This window comes from Engystomops pustulosus, chromosome 7 (assembly GCF_040894005.1).
Source record: "Engystomops pustulosus chromosome 7, aEngPut4.maternal, whole genome shotgun sequence".
Lineage (NCBI taxonomy): Eukaryota > Metazoa > Chordata > Amphibia > Anura > Leptodactylidae > Engystomops > Engystomops pustulosus.
Window position 1 is genome coordinate 37,458,868 of NC_092417.1, and position 18,208 is coordinate 37,477,075.

Genomic DNA, 18,208 nt, shown 5'->3' on the forward strand with positions numbered 1-18,208 from the left:
TGTCTTACCTTGTTCTTACAGGCAGCGGAAATCGCTAAAGAAAATGAGGACAACTCAAAAGCAGAATCCGAGAAGGCAGAGTAAGTTCCCTGAAATGTCGCCTTTCAGACATCACAGAAACGTCACAAGCTAAAGGCAAATCTGTGTGTGAAAAACCTAGGAAATCTAACATCAAAATCCATCATGATAAACCAGAGCCATTACTCATACATCCAGGCACTGTGATTGTGGTAATCTTCTTATATTTGTTATCCATGGCCTCCAGCCTTCTAACATCAACTTTTAGAATTAAGCTAATGAGGTTGAAGGGCAGATCTGACTTTACCAACTGTTACACTGTGCAGCAGCACCTCTCAGTCTCCCCCTCCCCCCTGCACGTCCTGTAATCTCAGCAGCAGTGAGCACACAGTGGGAGGAGACGTGCTCCTGCATGATGGTAACACCCCCTCAGGCTTATTTACATATTTTTAAAAGTTGATTTTAGAAGGGAGGCGGCCATGGATAACAAATAAAAGAAGATTACCACAGTCACAGTGCCTGGATCTATGTGTAATGTCCCTGGATTATCAGGATGGATTCTGATGGTAGATTTCCTTTAAGGATATTCCTGTTCTATGTTCTTTCTGCTTCAGTGCATATCCTATATCTACTGGCTTGAACTTCTTTAAAATTAAGCTTTATTTGGTGTAAACAAGTTACTATTTATGCAGCTCCTTAACCTATTGTAATCTAATGGACTTTCTATGCTTAGGAGACTGGTGACTCCCAGCCTGACTGTTGAGCCCAGAAGAAGTGGAGTTATAAAACTTCTCCAACAAAACTAAACATTAACCTGCTCAGCTCCTGTTAGTATATAACACAATTCCTGCAGATAGGACACTATGTACAATCTTCTCAGCTCCTCCTGCTCTATAACACGCTGCCTGCAGATAGGACACTATGTACAATCTCATCAGCTCCTTCTGCTCTATAACATGCTGCCTGCAGATAGGACACTATGTACAATCTGCTCAGCTCCTCCTGCTCTATAACATGCTGCCTGCAGATAGGACACTATGTACAATCTTCTCAGCTCCTCCTGCTATATAACACGCTGCCTGCAGATAGGACACTATGTACAATCTTCTCAGCTCCTTCTGTTCTATAACATGCTGCCTGCAGATAGGACACTATGTACAATCTGCGCAGCTTCTCCTGCTCTATAACATACTGCCTGCAGATAGGACACTATGTACAATCTTCTCAGCTCCTCCTGCTCTATAACATGGTGTCTGCAGATAGGACACTATGTACAATCTACCCATTTCTTCCTGCTCTATAACATGCTGCCTGCAATATGTGCACAGTGTCCTATCAGCTCAGATCCTCCTGCTGTTTGAGCTTCTCCCTGCACATTATGCTGCCTTTTACCATAACCAATTTCCTTTCACTAAAATATAAATAATTAACTCTAATCTAAATATAAAGCTCCATCCCATTAGGCTCTGTGTACAGCACTTCATTACTACATGGATTCCTGTAGAGTATGTTGTCTATTAATAATTCATCTAGTGGTTAAAGTTAATTTGGGCTCGAAATCTTCAGCAATTACATCTCACACTTTTAAAACAAAATACAAATGTCTAAGTTTGATAAAAGAGAACCTGTCATCAGCTTCATCATGCAGCCGAGGGTTTAGGGTCTCTAACCTGACTATATCATAACCATTAATGTTTTAAGTGGTCTTACCATGAGAATTATTGTAGGCTCACAAGCCATCGCCTATAGGTCATTTACAACAGTTAAATGATGTCTTCTCTTTTTTGGGGAGGAGATTCAGCACTTTGTATGCAAATTACCTGTACAGAGTCACAGGGGTAGAGAAGAGTCAGGCTGGGGTGTCGTCTCCTGACTTAATAAGATACGATGCAATGTCGATACACAACATCAGGGCAGTTTCTTAGCAATTCAGCCAACAGGGAGGGTTTTAGAAAACCACCCCCGTAACCCAAAATGCTTCCAATAATAAAGGGAACCTGTCATCATGGAGGTCATTTTTACCTGATGATGGATTCGAGCCACTAGGATGTTCATTTCAAAAATGACTTTTTCAACAATATGAATAAATTCAGCGCTTTTTAATCATTTTACATTACCCAGTTCTATGCCAACAGTGTGTGGCGAGTCCATGCTGGGGCGGGGCTATTCAAACGACACGAGTCATCTTCTCCTTAATCCCTCCTCACCACTCAGGGAACAAGGGAGGGTCATGACTGAGGAGGAAGGATTGAGGAAAAGACGACTTGTGCCATTTGAACTTTCCTCCGCCCCCTCTTCCCTTGCCCCCGGGACTAACCACACACTGCTGGCTGGGAGCCAGGTAATGTTAAATAATTGATTACATTTATGGATTTATTCATATTGTTAAAAAAAGGCATTTTTGAAATGAATAAGCCATAGGCTAATGGAACCCGTCTTCAGGTAAAAACTACAAAACCTGGGAAGAACCTCCCATTTCACACCATTCATGAAGCCGCGATCCATGTAACACACAGGCAAGTTGTATACTGTAAATACATTTCTTAATATCGTCTTGTGTTTTTTTAGCATTGAAGATGGTGAGAAAAAGGACAAGGCTAAGGCAGAAGAACAGTCAGAATTTTTGGAAAGTAAAGAGGGGCCAAGGCGGAAGAAGAGACGAGGCCAGAAAAAAGAGGAGCCTGAAGCATTTATGGCCAACTTCTTGGCAGGACTGGAGATTTATCAAACCAAAATGCTGGTAGGTGGCAGTGATTACCTGGGTCATAGTGGTAATGCTGGGAGAGCGGTGTAAAATGGACCAATCGGATTGTTCTTTCACCTCCCAAAGGGATTTTAAAAAAGTTATAGCAGGAATCTGATCGGCACATTCCTGTTGTAAAACTTTTTAATAGATCTTCCTCACGATTTTATAATGGGCTTGAATGTGTTATAGGGATTGTAGGGATTTAGAGAAACATAGCTACACGTCTGTGGGCTGTGACTGGTATTATAGCTCAATCCCATTGTAGTATATAGGATTTGGCAATAGTGCAAATAAGATTGGGCAGTCTATGACAGTATATTATATATATATATACACACACACACACACACAGTATAGTTCACATAAAATCCCAGGACACAGAGGGGCAGAAGAATGGAAGTATATGAAGCCATGAGTATGAGACATTTTTCAAGTGATATCTGCAGTGATCGAGGCACTGGGGCATTTACAGAAGAGGGATTAGTCCTCTGCACACTACATGTATCTCTACCTTGTCATTTCTTACCTGATGAAAAACTTTCTGTCACTTAAAGGGAGTCTAAAATTAGGTTTGGCCATATATAACAGTAGGCATTATCAGGGATCTGAGTAATCATACCTTTATGTGTGTTAGAAGCAGCAGAACTGTGAAAATAGATTTATATTCCAGGATTGTAGCTGGATGTACTCTGGTGCACTTGTGTCTTAGAGCCTGTCAGTGTTCTGCTGCCCCGCCCCATAAGTAACTGTTGTAAGATTCAAACGTAATCCTAAGGAAGGGGGAGGGGCTGTGCACATTAAAAGATGTCACACATCAGTGCTCCAGAATGCTCTGAATCCAGCTACAATCCTGGAATATAAATGCATTTTTCACTGCTAGTAACAACATGCACAGTTTTGGTTACACAGATCTCCAGGCCTGCTACTTACCACTAGCTTTGTATGGTCAAATCTGCTGACAGATATCTTGGAGGTGTATGATGGGCTTGTATCTTAGTTGGCGGATGTCAAGGGAAATAATGATCAGTGGTTGGGTTTCACATGCTTGTTCCTTCCATTTTCTGGAGGTGTCTTGCAACAGCTTTCTGCCCTGTCTCAATCTTGGGCACATGCAAAACCGAACAAAATGTACATACGTATAGAGGGTTTGGGTACCTGGTCTACAACTACCTGAGGTCCAGCTTTGTAAACATAGAACACATAAAATAGGGTCAGATTCTATGTACTGTTTTTAGGGTTATGGGGGTAATGGGGTTCAGCAGCTATGTACAGGTCATACCCATAGAAGTCCAGTTGTGTTTTACACTCATGTAATCAGAATATTAGAACAAAAAAAAGGATATGTAGGATAAAAAGGTGATATATTCTATTCATGGAAACAAATTGGCTGTCAATTAAATACCTGGAGAATAAGGAAAGATTTAGAGAATGAGCCTGGGGCAAATGAAAGTATATAGATATAGTGACCCACTTTTCTGTACATTGCATGCATAATGGACTTGGTACATGGTATAATGACGACCACGTAGCTCTCTGCTTTGCCCTACTTGTGCAATGTCACAGTGTTTCAGAAACGATCCATCTTGCTGCCCTCCTGCGCCTCTCAAGAGAAAGAAAGAAAAGTTACTTGGCCTAGAAGAAGGCAGGAAAGGAAGTTTCACATTCGATAATAATTTAAAGGTTCAAACCAAATGACCAAAAGTGGAAAATGTTCAGATCTCCCCGGAGAGACAACTGCGAAACTTGCAGAACAACTAAATATAGATCCGAAACGCGTTGTTAATTCTTTAATCTTTGCCTTTCATCTGTCTCTTTTCAGAATTACCTGGCCAGAAATTTCTACAATCTCCGATTCCTCGCACTGTTTGTGGCATTCGCCATTAACTTTATCCTGTTGTTCTACAAGGTAACGTTTTTTTTTGTCTGCTAGAATTTTCTGTTCCGTATCATAGAGTGGTCCATAGTCAAAGTACTTTTACAAATAGAAGCCTTTTCTTACATTGCTGGATCCATTGTCCTCTTATGAGGAAGACCTTCTTTGAAGACAGACTCTCAGTGTCTCTTCTGAAGACAAGCTTTCATCGTCGGGATGGTAGCGCGGCTCTGCTGTGCTTTCTTGTGCCTCCGTCGGCCCACAAGCTCCTCATTATGTTGCTCTGCTGCCGTCTATGCGGTAGGAAGGTTAAACAGTGAAAAGGGAAGATATATTTGTAGTTTCTGTCCACTGAAGTTTGTCCAGACCTGGTCACTGATAATAGATGGATGCCTCCGGAAATGTTAGTTGAAGAAACTCTTGATTCTCCTCGTTAGGATGTTGGCAATGTAAACAATGTGACTGCTTCATTAGCCTTTATATACAGCACTTATACACGAGGAGCACAGTATGGCTGGTTTAATAATGCACTTACCACTACTTACCATCACACGTGCATTAAATACTACTTTAGCTCACACTCCTTCATTTCCCCAGGTCACTGAGGAGCCCTCGACTGAAGACACCGATAACGATTCTAACATATGGAACACGTACCAGGAAGAGGAGGAGGACGTAGAAGAAGGAGCCGTTTATTTCGTTCTGCAGGAAAACACTGGTTACATGGCTCCCACACTACGCATCTTGGCCATTATTCACACCATCATCTCTTTCCTTTGTGTCATTGGATACTACTGTCTTAAGGTACAAATCTCTTTGCCGTCAATTACCAAATTCTTGGGTTTACTCCTTCTCAACCTTTCATACATACAATAGTCTTTCATGTCACCATCATCCAGTCTCCGCTAACCTTCTGTACACTTAGCTTCCTACCGCATGATAGCCTGTAAGATTAATACATAGCAGTAAGAATCTGTAAGACAACCTTGACATAGAAACATCATGGTTTGGTGTCACTTTGATTAACGACGCACATTTCTGTTCTACATGCACATGGGAGAGTCTTCAATGGTGACATTCACTTTTCCCACATTATATTTGCTTTACCATAGATAAAAACTCAAGGTCTTCTGACTAGTAAAAGTAAAATGTCAACGAGGCAGCCTATGATATCCTCCACATATGGTATACCAGACAGGCCATGATGTGGACAGGCCTGGGCCATTGAGCAAGAAGAGAGAGGTGGCATTTTGCTGCCCAACAATATTTTGACCAAGATGATTTTGATAGAACATCTCTCTATTAGTCTTCTGATTTATTCTTCACCATGAACCAACTTCCTCAACTAAATCCGACAATAATATCGAGCCCAGGGAATCAAAAATAATTTGGGATTTTCACAAAATATCACAACTTCCCAAGTAGTAAAGATGAAATATGTTTAATCTCCAGGGAAAGTCCCACCACTGGGACCACCACAATCATAATAATGACAATCTTGTGATCTCTATTTCTATCAGTCCTTTAAAGGTTAAAGGAAATCTGCCATTTGCTTTTATGCATTATGAACCAAACATACCTTGAGAATGCTGTAGCGACACTGATGCAGAAACGTATCTTGTTCAATCCCTGAACTGAGTGGTTTAGTGGAAAAACAATTATAAAATTATGATAATGAGGCTCCTGTGGCTGTCCGGGTGCTTCTCCTCTTACCGTAATTCTTCACTGCTCCAGAGAACACTGTATTCACTGTGTTGTCCCTGACAGGCAGAAGTAATCAATCGCTGCACTATCCTCCAGCTGCTGTGCATGAGTCTTCCAACTCAGGTGGATTAGTCCTGGACAGTTCAGGCAGCTCCTGTCTAACGTGTTTATGTATGGCAGCCATTCTGCACCCAACTTTCTCAAGGTCCAGAATTGTATAATTGTTTTTTGAGCAAAACAACTTGAATTTGTTTTTAAACAAGATATGTTTCTGCATCAGTGTCACTACAGCATTCTCAATGTATATTTGGTTCACAATACATAACAACAAATGGTAGATTTCCTTTAAATGGGATGGACACTATCCCATTAAAATAGGAGACAAATTGGAGCTCCATTGTCATGATCGTAGAGGTCCAAGTGATCAGTCACATATCACCAGGATAGTTGAGATTATGCGATAATCTCTGTTACCCCATCCATTGTACACAACTGATTACAAAGATATAAGATTCAGATTTTCTTCCTATACCTAGAAGATCCCTAGGCCCCTGTACCACCATTAGTTTTTAGCTAATATGATCTTCCCTGCACAAATATTGGAGGTTATTTAGCAGAACGTTACAATACGTTACGTCTATGTTGTCATCTTTACCCCTTGATAAGATTTGAACCATATAAAGAAGGGTTCATATACGTTATGATTTTGAGCTCTTTCCTTTAGGAAAGAAAAATAACATTAAATTTTTTTTAAAAATTCCTGTGTTCTGTGGCTCTTTCACAAACATAATCCCTATGGAGAAGAGTTTCTTCCTTTAAATCTGAAGGACAGAATTATGTGAGAACACAGCCCATACGTAACAAAGAGACGTCTTCCTATGGATACATTTGCCATGAAAAGCAGCTTATTCCTCCAGGGAATACAAAAACAAAATGAATGATTATTAAAAATCTCCTGTAGACATCATAGAGGCAGGGAAGATGCTATAGCGGGAGACGTATCCCTGCGTTCCTACGTGTTCCTTTTAATAGGTGTGAATTGATAACGCACTTACCTGGATGTTAATCACGCTCATCCGTCTGTTCTCTCCCTAAAGGTTCCTCTGGTGGTATTTAAGCGGGAGAAGGAAATTGCTCGCAATGTGGAGTTTGATGGTCTGTATATCACAGAGCAACCCTCAGATGACGACATCAAAGGGCAATGGGACCGTCTTGTGATAAATACCCCGTAAGAAATGCAGCGTTTATTCTCCTCCTCTATTCTATTGTCTAGACAGATTAGTTTATCAATGCAACAATTGTACTGTGATATGATCTAGTCTTAATATACTTATCCACAACGAATATACGGATTATTGTTCGGATTATTGTTCTAAAAACAGCACCACTTCTGTCTCATGGTTGTGCCTGGCACTCTAGCTTGGCGGTAATACAACCCTAGTCTGTATTTTTCTAATCCTAGACAGCTCTTTTCAGTTGGTGTACTATGTTCTCATCATGTTTGGGTCTCACATAGATACTATGTTATCTAAAGCCTGGGGTTCAGCAGCCATGAGGAAAGTTGAGCCTCTTGCCTCAGGCGGCAACACCTGCAGCAAGATGGGCGGCAGCATAAGGGGCACAGTCACCTGCTAGAAAGTAGGACTTGCCGATTAAAAATAGTGAGTTTTCATACCTGATGTCAACATTGGTGTGAGACACTATATGGAGAACCTACTAACTAAAATAATTACCTGATATATAACTACTGGATGTGGCCGAAGGGGCACCGTTCTATAGCTCCCCTCAGGCAGAAGGGAGGTTAGGTTCACCCCTGTCTGAAGGCCTCCATAAGACCATGAGGTTAGGGAAGATCTGGTCGAGCCATGGCTTATATGGATATAGTACAATATATATATAGTATAATGTTGTATGTCTGGCTCCGGTCTATGCAGTGGTCATACTTTAATGCATCACCCAGACACATCTGCCGGGACCTGCACCCATCACTTACATGTTCATCACATCGATGTAGTCTATGATTTCCCCATGATGCTCTGCTGCAGGAGGTGTGAATAATGTGACATTTTATTATTCTGTTTTGTAGGTCGTTTCCTAATAATTACTGGGATAAATTTGTGAAAAGGAAGGTAAGCTGCTAATCCTGAGCGCTGGGATCCATATTATACATCATTGTATGTAAAGTGACAGGTATAATACCGCCATGTGCAGACCCCAAATGCTGCTGCGTAGCTTTATTTCACCGTATTGTTACATTTCTATGTGCTTATTCTTCTAAATACTGTTCCTCGGAGCAGCCATACATCACACCTCACACTATATGTATTGTGCTGGGGCTTACAGGAGGCAGTCACTGGATTTCAGGCATTCAGCTTTATATTCGGCTTTTACTTGTCTGAGCAATTCCACATTTTAATCAGAGAGTAACATCCAGTAGCTAAGTTTCCATGGATATTAAGTCTTGTGGAAGAGATGTTAAGTCCCAGCTGAGAACTCTGTGAATTTACCGTACAATGAGCTGCCTGCAGTCTACACCTCAGTGTTACAACCTTTAGCTAGAGCCACGCAGGGAAGGATGAACATATATGGATTCTGGGTAATGCAACCTCCTCGCTTAGATGGTGAATGTATACGACAGTGTTTATAGCTACTCCATAGAAGAGCCTCCAATTATCTAAGACATTCATGTGAAGGAAACACCAAATTTTAAAGGGGATTTTAAAGGGGATATAAAAGGGGATGAAATGTCCTTTATAGAATTCACTCTTTAATGTGAAATCTCCTCCATAGTCATGAGAAGAGCCATATTTGCCGCAGACGAGTAAAGTTTAGAGGCTGCAGGGGAACTGTATTTAGTTCTGTAGCACCTAGAAACATGATGTTGGTGTCATAGTAAAGCTTTTTGATCCAATCAGGCTTGAGACCAAGAGAATCAAAGTTGCAGAGTTGAAAAAGGCAGGAATTGAATCTATAACATCATCCCAATATTCCACCACCTGCTTATGAATTCTCTATATCATCATGCCTTCTGCCCACTCATCTCATTACCTCTGCTGATGCTTACATGTAGTGTTGCACTTCAAGTTGCACAGATTCGTAAATGGGAACAACCACCTCATTCTCTATCCATCTCTCACTCGCCATCACTATCTCTGCTTCTACTTGTCGCTGGTGATATCTTTCCTGACCCCGAGCTCTCCGAACAAATCCCCACCATCACTTCTGCCTTCTGTAACAGACCTACCACCTCCAAATCTTGTAATCATTCTATTCTAGAATCTAACCATCTGACCCCCACACCACCAACTCCTCCACGTTCTCTTTCTGGAGGACTATGGAATGCAAGTTCTGTGTGAAACAAAGTTTCTATTCATGATCTCTTCATTTCTCGAAAACTGTTTTTTAAAGCATAACAAACGTGGCTAACTCCTTGTGACACTGCCTCTGCTGCTGCCCTCTCTTATGGTGGTCTTCACTTTACTCACACACCCTGGCCCTGCAATAAACCAGCTTATTTCCGTCTTTTAGAGTTCACTCAATCTGCATCTATCTAGTCATCAACCGACTCCCAGGCTTTATCACCACTTTGATTGATCACTTTAATACCTGACTTTTTCACTTCATCTGACATCATTATTGCTGACTTTAACATTTCCATTGATATATTCTGCTACCTCTAAACTCCTCTAACATTCCCGCGGCCGCAATCTAAAACAACCCGGTTCCTGTAGTCCCCCTTTATAGTGCCCCTTTTTTTTTTGTAACCCCCTCCCTTTTCTGTCACTCCCCTTTCTAGTGCCCCATTTTATGTGTTCCTCTACTGGTAGTGCCCCTTTTCTGTAGCCCCCTTTTCTGTGTTTGTAAAAAGGGGAAAACAGAAAATATTATACTAGTTTAGCCTATCACACACTTCTATAATGTCCCGTTGCCTATGGCTTTAACACTGCAAGGAAAAAACTATTTTTTACCTTATATACTTAGGTATGAACCGACCTGAGTATAAGCCGAGGCACCTAATTGATACCACAAAAAAAAACTGTGAAAACTTATTGACTCGAGTATAAGCCTAGGGTGGAAAATGCAGCAGCCACTCTTTAATAAAATATCCAGCCGCAGCCTCCCCTCATTCATTGTACAACAGCCTCCCCTCATTAATTGTACAGCAGCCTCCCCTCATTAATGAAATGTATAGCTGCAGCCTCCCCTTGTTAACTAAATATTCAGTAGCAGCCCACTTATTAATGAAATGTTCAGCAGTAGCTCCCTAATTCATGAAATGTGACTCTGTACACACCTCCGGCTTCCTGGCAGAGCGGGTAGAAGCATCTCTATGTGCTCTGCCTGCGCACACACTATGATATCATCAGGCGGCGACCCTGCCGCATCATAGTGTGTGCGCGGGCAGAGCACATAGAGATGCTTGCTGACTTTGCTGGATTTGACTTTGGGGATTAGGGAGTATCAGAATTTTTTTTTTCCAAAATCCGGCGGTTAGGGACCGCTGCTCTAATGTGTTTGCTATATTTATTTATGAAAAACAGAGAGTTGGAGAAGGAATCTTTAAAAAAATTGAATATTCTCTTGATGTTTTCCGAGGGATTTTTCAGTAGCTTTAAATGTAGATTGTCTTGTACAAATGAAATGTTTTCTGAGAGTCAGTGAAATTAATATCAGCAATTAGCGCTATCTACTGAGCGCCGGCATGAGGATCTTCACGTCACGCTCTTCCTTTGTAATTTAGCTGCATGTTTGCTTTGCACGCTGTCATTTTTGTTGTAGCTGCTCTGCTGTAAATCCCCGGAGCGCTTCTCTGTTTTAAGTTAATAATACTCGCCGACGTCTGCTAATGAGCTCTCATATCACTTAGAGCTTCATTTGTGTGGCGGGGGCCAAAATGTATTATGTTTTAATTGTTCCTCTCTATAGTCTGAGCTTTCAGGTTTTCTTCACGTATTATCTGCTCCTCCTTTATATTTACCTCTATACCCACCATATAATGTCATATATTAACCTTACCTTGAAGCTACCGGATGCGGGCATTCATGGGCCACAAACTACTGACCCATGGTCCTCTGCTTGCAGCACATGTTTCAAGGGCAATGTGCTGTGTTTATCAACCACAATGGGGCTCATTTACTAAGGGCCCGAATCGCTCATTTTCGTCGCGTTTCCCGAAAATTACCGTTTTGCCCCAGGTTTTTGGCCCACACGATCGGATTGTCGCATCGGATTCGGAAAAACGGCAGTATTTTTTTTTTTTAAAAGTGTCACTTGACACGCACTTACATGCACCAAGAAGAGGATGGTTAACTACGGCAGACCTCGGCGCAGCAGCGACACCTAGTGGATATTGGGCTCACAACCTTCCCGGCAAGCTCCGAATCAACGTCGGACAACGCGCCGTGGGATTGCGAATGGAGCGGGTAAGTAAATGAGCCCCATTGTGTGTATGAGCCCATAGACATAGGGGTCATTTACTAAGGGCCCGATTTGCATTTTCCCAACGTGTTACCCGAATATTTCCGATTTGCGCCGATTTTCCCTGTATTGCCCCGGGTTTTTGGCGCACGCGATCGGCTTGTGGCACATCGGCGCTGGCATGCACGCGACGGAAATCATGGGGGCGTTGCCGAACGAAAACCCGACGGATTCGGAAAAACCACCACATTTAAAAAAAAAAAAAAAAAAAAAAAAAGTGTTGCGGAACTTGCACTTACCTTCACCAGGAATAGGCCGGTGACTTCAGGGCATTCCAGCGGGCCTCGGGGAACTTCAGCGCCACCTGGTGGACGTCGGAGGAACTGCCTTAGTGAATCCCAGCTGGACCCGAATCCACCGCAGAGAACGCGCCGCTGGATCCCGAGAATGGACCGGGTAAGTAAATCTGCCCCATAGAGTTGGACATGTGCTAGCCATAGAAACAATGCATTGCACCCAACCCAAAACCATGTTGATGTGTATGAGGCCTAAATATGGGAAGTATGTATGTATTGGATTTTATAGAGTTTTTCGAGAAAATGTGTATTGCTTATCTGATCAGTGTACTGCAGTCAAGGGAGCTGCTTTATAAGGGAACTAAAAGAGGCATGGTTTTCCTTATCTGATCCTGCAAAACTTTGTATAATTTCCCAGAAAGTGTTTTGTACTACACACTAAATCCTGTGTGCCACACTGAATGTATAGATCTCTGTTCCAAATTGGATATTAATATCAAAATATTATATATTGAGTACACGGAGAATCCCATAGACAACACCCAGGGTCTCCAAGGTTCTCATTTATTATTGAACTACAGAGTATTTATCCGGCTGCATAGGGAGAAGCCTTCTTGGGTATTATGCTTAGTTGTGATCGGCTTATCGTAATTTGGTCATGTCTCCAGATATGCACAGATAGAAGAGACAACATATCATGTGATATACACTCACCGGCCACTTTATTAGGTACACCTGTCCAACTGCTCGTTAACACTTAATTTCTAATCAGCCAATCACATGGCGGCAACTCAGTGCATTTAGGCATGTAGACATGGTCAAGACAATCTCCTGCAGTTCAAACCGAGCATCAGTATGGGGAAGAAAGGTGATTTGAGTGCCTTTGAACGTGGCATGGTTGTTGGTGCCAGAAGGGCTGGTCTGAGTATTTCAGAAACTGGTGATCTACTGGGATTTTCACGCACAACCATCTCTAGGGTTTACAGAGAATGGTCCGAAAAAACATCCAGTGAGCGGCAGTTCTGTGGGCGGAAATGCCTTGTTGAGGTCAGAGGAGAATGGGCAGACTGATTCGAGCTGATAGAAATGCAACAGTGACTCAAATCGCCACCCGTTACAACCAAGGTAGGCAGAAGAGCATCTCTGAACGCACAGTACGTCGATCTTTGAGGCAGATGGGCTACAGCAGCAGAAGACCACACCGGGTGCCACTCCTTTCAGCTAAGAACAGGAAACTGAGGCTACAATTTGCACAAGCTCATCGAAATTGGACAGTAGAAGATTGGAAAAAAGTTGCCTGGTCTGAGGAGTCTCGATTTCTGCTGCGACATTCGGATGGTAGGGTCAGAATTTGGCGTCAACAACATGAAAGCATTGGTCCATCCTGCCTTGTATCAACGGTTCAGGCTGGTGGTGGTGGTGTCATGGTGTGGGGAATATTTTCTTGGCACTCTTTGGGCCCCTTGGTACCAATTGAGCATCGTTGCAACGCCACAGCCTACCTGAGTATTGTTGCTGACCATGTCCATCCCTTTATGACCACAATGTACCCTGTAACATCTGATGGCTACTTTCAGCAGGATAATGCGCCATGTCATAAAGCTGGAATCATCTCAGACTGGTTTCTTGAACATGACAATGAGGTCACTGTCCTCAAATGGCCTCCACAGTCACCAGATCTCAATCCAATAGAGCATCTTTGGGATGTGGTGGAACGGGAGATTCGCATCATGGATGTGCAGCCGACAAATCTGCGGCAACTGTGTGATGCCATCATGTCAATATGGACCAAAATCTCTGAGGAGCTTCCAGCACCTTGTTAAATCTATGCCACGAAGAATTGAGGCAGTTATGAAGGCAAAAGGGGGTCCAACCCTTTACTAGCATGGTGTACCTAATAAAGTGGCCGGTGAGTGTAGATATACATGAGGCTCCATCCTATGATGTTTGTTATCTTGGAGGTCATACCACTCAGATGCCATGCTGCATAGCTACAGAATCGGAAACTGAGTTATGTACATAACAAATGTTAATTCAATAGAAAATAGATTCAGATCTATAACACGTGATGTGATAGTGTTGGCCTATCCTAAGTGTAGAGCGAAGTCTCTAAAAATCCAACTTCTGTCAACATATTCAGCTCCAAGTCCACTGTGCACTGTTCATATGTTCTTGGCACACATAAAATTTCCAATATCTTTTTGATCTAGGTTATCAATAAATATGGAGACTTGTACGGAGCTGACAGAATTGCTGAACTTCTAGGACTGGACAAAAACGCTTTGGACTTCAGCCCAGTGAAAAAGACCAAAACAGAAGAGGGATCGCTGGTGTCATGGTGAGTGCTGGAGAATCGATCCTCTAAATTCCGGACAAATGCCAAATTGTCTTTTTTTAATTGCACCTTGTTGTTTGTCAATGTGACACACAAATCTTTATTAGTCATTAGTTGGGCGAGCGTCTATAGCTCCTCATACATATTGGCGGCTGTCAGAGTCCATCCAGCGTACAATGTACATATGCCTCTAATTTACATATAGTCATTAGCCTTGGGATCAGACACATTTAAGCGGTTTGCATAATGTTGACCTTGAGGTGACATTCTAGAAAGAAATCTCCATATCATTTAAAAGTGAACTTTTCATCTGTTGAAGTGAGCGGCCCTTTATTTTTTTCTCCCCCCTGTCTCCTGCCGTGATCATAATGATTACAGACATGAAGGAAAACTCCTAATTATAAATACCTGTAAGAAAACGCTCCAGGCTCTTGAGAATCCGGGGCTATGTACTGGAGGACATCTCAGCTGCCATTATCTTACCTACGCGTCCCAAACACAAGGCGGCCAACGAGCAGACGTGCAGATTATTACATGAGGACCCTAGTGGGCAGGCGGCAGCTACACTTCCAGACCTCGACAGACCAGAACCAGAGCCATTTAGACAACTATGAGATTTGTTGGCATGTGACCATTCACCAATTAGCTGATAGTAGGGACCATTGAGTCCATCTTCCACATAACCTGCTGACTCCAGATCATATCACATGTTAATGGTTTTAAGATTGCTTCAAAGATTTTGTATAGGAAACCGTAAAGACTGTGTGTGACCTTTGTACACTTGTATTTGAGGCTTTTCATCCTATGACCTCATGCACACGAAATTTCACTAAACTCAGTAACCTGGCAATAGTTGGTAATAATTGGCATACCCTACTGGACTTTGGTTTCTTCTACCCATCAGCAACCTAATGGGCCTATCCTTTATCAAACCTTATAAAAAATACCCTAGTAGCCTCCACATTGGGTTGTCTTCTGATGGACTTTAATATTTGGTTAGAGCCTTGGCCCTCCAGCGGATCCTCGGATACTCAGGTTGGGCAGCCCAACTATGGCCAATACCATACACCACGTCATGAAAATTGAAGACTTCTAAGGACACTGAACTCATACCCAACAAGATTAGTCCATTATCCAAATTTTCTAGCCAATAAGCTGCTTTTAGTAATCTGTTGTTTTATTGTCTTTAGGTTGAGCTCCATTGATATGAAGTATCACATCTGGAAGCTTGGAGTGGTATTTACTGACAATGTAGGTATCTCCATTCTAGTGTATTTACTAGATATGTGCACTGCAAATCCTCTATGACAAATCCTAATCCATTGTTCTTCCTTGTTCAGTCCTTCCTATACCTGGCCTGGTACACAACCATGTCAATTCTTGGACATTACAACAACTTTTTCTTTGCTGCTCACCTTCTGGACATTGCAATGGGCTTCAAGACTCTGAGGACAATTCTATCATCCGTCACCCACAATGGAAAACAAGTAAGCCTCCCCTGCGTCTGTGTGGTCCTCGGCTTTTAATAAATCGGACGTGAGCAATTCATCTTCTATTATGAAACAGATTACGAGTTGATTGCAGGGCCTCTCGAATAGAGCGTGTGATTAAAAAAAGATGAAAGCCTGGACGGCAGCATGGCCTGGTTTACAGCAGTGGCATGTACGGTGTATGACTCATTGCATCCACTAATACACTCACATTACTCATGGCAGAGGGAGCGCTGCTTGGCTGCAGACAGCTGAATTAAGTGCTGCTCATTTCACAGCTCAAACTCTGGCATGAACACTTAAAGCGACCGAGCCTCACTACAGCGCCAGACCGCGCAGGGCCCATGGTTGTAAAGCGCGTCGGCTGTTTGTTAAGCATTTGTGGTAACGGCACCAGAAGATTAGCACTTGTTCAGTTACTTGTACTATGCTCCTGCCCAGAGCCCCGCTATTAGGAGAATTACTAGAGACTTTGTAGAGCCGTCAGATCCATTCCACAAGCAGGGAATATGTGGCTCCCTGAATTTCACCTGCCCCCCCTCCTGGAGTACTACGAGCCCCTCTCTCCCCTTCCCTCTCCTGGCCGCTGCTAGTCACTGATGTTTGTTGTAGCTCTCATGAATTATTGAAATCAAGCAGCTGCTTTAAACACTCACAGCATGCACTATTAATTCTTACCTGCTGGATAGAGGAGCCCGCATAGTCCCCACATCAGCTCTGCAGACACAGGCCAGCTCAATAGAAATGCTTCAATATTAGCTCCCTGAGGTTATTGTAGTTATGGGGTTGCTCCTTTTATTAGTGGGGGCAGCCAACATAATAACTTTTGATAGTAACTTCTGATAAATCTTCCCCTGTAGATTTAAGACAGACTGCCCTTTGGCCACGTTCACACATTGCGCTTAAATTAAGTATATTACTTGTCTGCAGAAATTTCGAACCACCATGTTTCCACGCACATCCAGTATTTCTGGCTTATTATTTGGCCTTATGCACATGACCGTAAGGGTTGGTTGTGAGCTAGCCAAAAAAACGCACAGTAGCTTATGGTCGCCATTTAACTTTCTTGCACACAGTCACAGCGCGGTGAGCTCACCGAGTCGGGCGTCCATACTGCATCAGATAGAGCAAGTCCTATTCCTGCCCCGACTTGTGTCGCTGCTGCTCAACTTTTGTGGGGAGTGCTCACCCCTCCCATCTACACCTGGCCCAAACAGGCCGTAAACTTCACCTTGTTTGTGCCCTATCTGTATACAGGGTAGGTGTGCATTAATATGTCCACAACAAAATTCGGTCTGCACAACACTTTTTGGGCTCTCTTACGACTAGTTTGGCAAAAAGGGCATGGTCTGTGGCACCCAAAAAGTCTGTGCTCCAAAAAAAATGCTGGCCTGGTAGAATTGTGTCCTAGTTTTGTGGTGTAAAATAAGCCAACTAATAGGAGGTGCAAAGTACGACTAGACAGTCTTATTCTGCACAAAATTCATGTGTGTCTGATGCTGGATGATAAATCTGTCATAGTATAAGACTGTCTAGTCTAGCTCAGCATTGACTTACCTTATTCTACCTAATCTGCCCCACTGTCTTTAGTTCCCTACCGATACGTTAACTCGCATCAGAGGGGTTGTCTGCAGGTTAGAATCTGGTGGTGGAAATATCCCACTTTTGTCTTCATAGTCAGATGTTATCCTATGGCAGAATCTCGTTATTATGTTCCATCTGTTTTTTTTACATATTAAAATTTTATTAGGATTTTAGATTTCAGTAAAAGAACCAGGGGTAAGGGAACGGAAGGGTGAACACAATGTTGAAGGACGCATGGATATCAAGTTGTACCCAATATGGGGGTTACCAATAAAAGTTACAGCGTGTTCCAATTTGGAAAGATGTTCCATCTGGTTTTAATAGATGGGGCTCCTGCTCCTTGGACCACCTATGTTATTTTAAGGCTACACTAAATAAAAGTTATAGTTATTAAAATAATTTTTTCCCTCCCTCAGTTGGTGTTAACTGTTGGACTCCTGGCAGTTGTTGTCTATCTTTACACGGTCGTAGCGTTCAACTTTTTCCGGAAGTTTTACAACAAGAGTGAGGATGAAGATGACCCAGACATGAAGTGTGATGATATGATGACGGTAAGGGAATGTATGAGGGAACCAAAAAAAAAAAAAAGGCTTCTAAATTCTGAGCAGTTATCATATATAATACTGTGCTACAGTTTTCAGCACTAGATTAGAGATGGCAGCCTACAGATGCCACCAAGGCAACATACTGCTACTGTGTAGAATTGTGTTACATGCATGGTATAAACTGTATGCAGTAAGCACT

At 42.5% G+C, this 18,208-nt stretch overlaps 1 protein-coding gene across 15 annotated transcripts in view; it reads left to right on the plus strand.

Moving 5' to 3' along the window:
- The window catches only part of RYR3 (ryanodine receptor 3), a 434,191-nt gene that overhangs the window by 406,649 nt on the left and 9,334 nt on the right, over positions 1-18,208 (plus strand). For all 15 annotated transcript variants that reach the window (XM_072115452.1, XM_072115453.1, XM_072115457.1 and 12 more), the window contains 10 exons: positions 22-80; positions 2,587-2,758; positions 4,584-4,670; positions 5,235-5,441; positions 7,439-7,569; positions 8,428-8,470; positions 14,266-14,393; positions 15,581-15,641; positions 15,731-15,877; positions 17,881-18,015. In XM_072115452.1, coding sequence (XP_071971553.1) covers positions 22-80; positions 2,587-2,758; positions 4,584-4,670; positions 5,235-5,441; positions 7,439-7,569; positions 8,428-8,470; positions 14,266-14,393; positions 15,581-15,641; positions 15,731-15,877; positions 17,881-18,015 — 1,170 coding nt within the window. The remainder of the gene's footprint in view (positions 1-21; positions 81-2,586; positions 2,759-4,583; positions 4,671-5,234; positions 5,442-7,438; positions 7,570-8,427; positions 8,471-14,265; positions 14,394-15,580; positions 15,642-15,730; positions 15,878-17,880; positions 18,016-18,208) is intronic.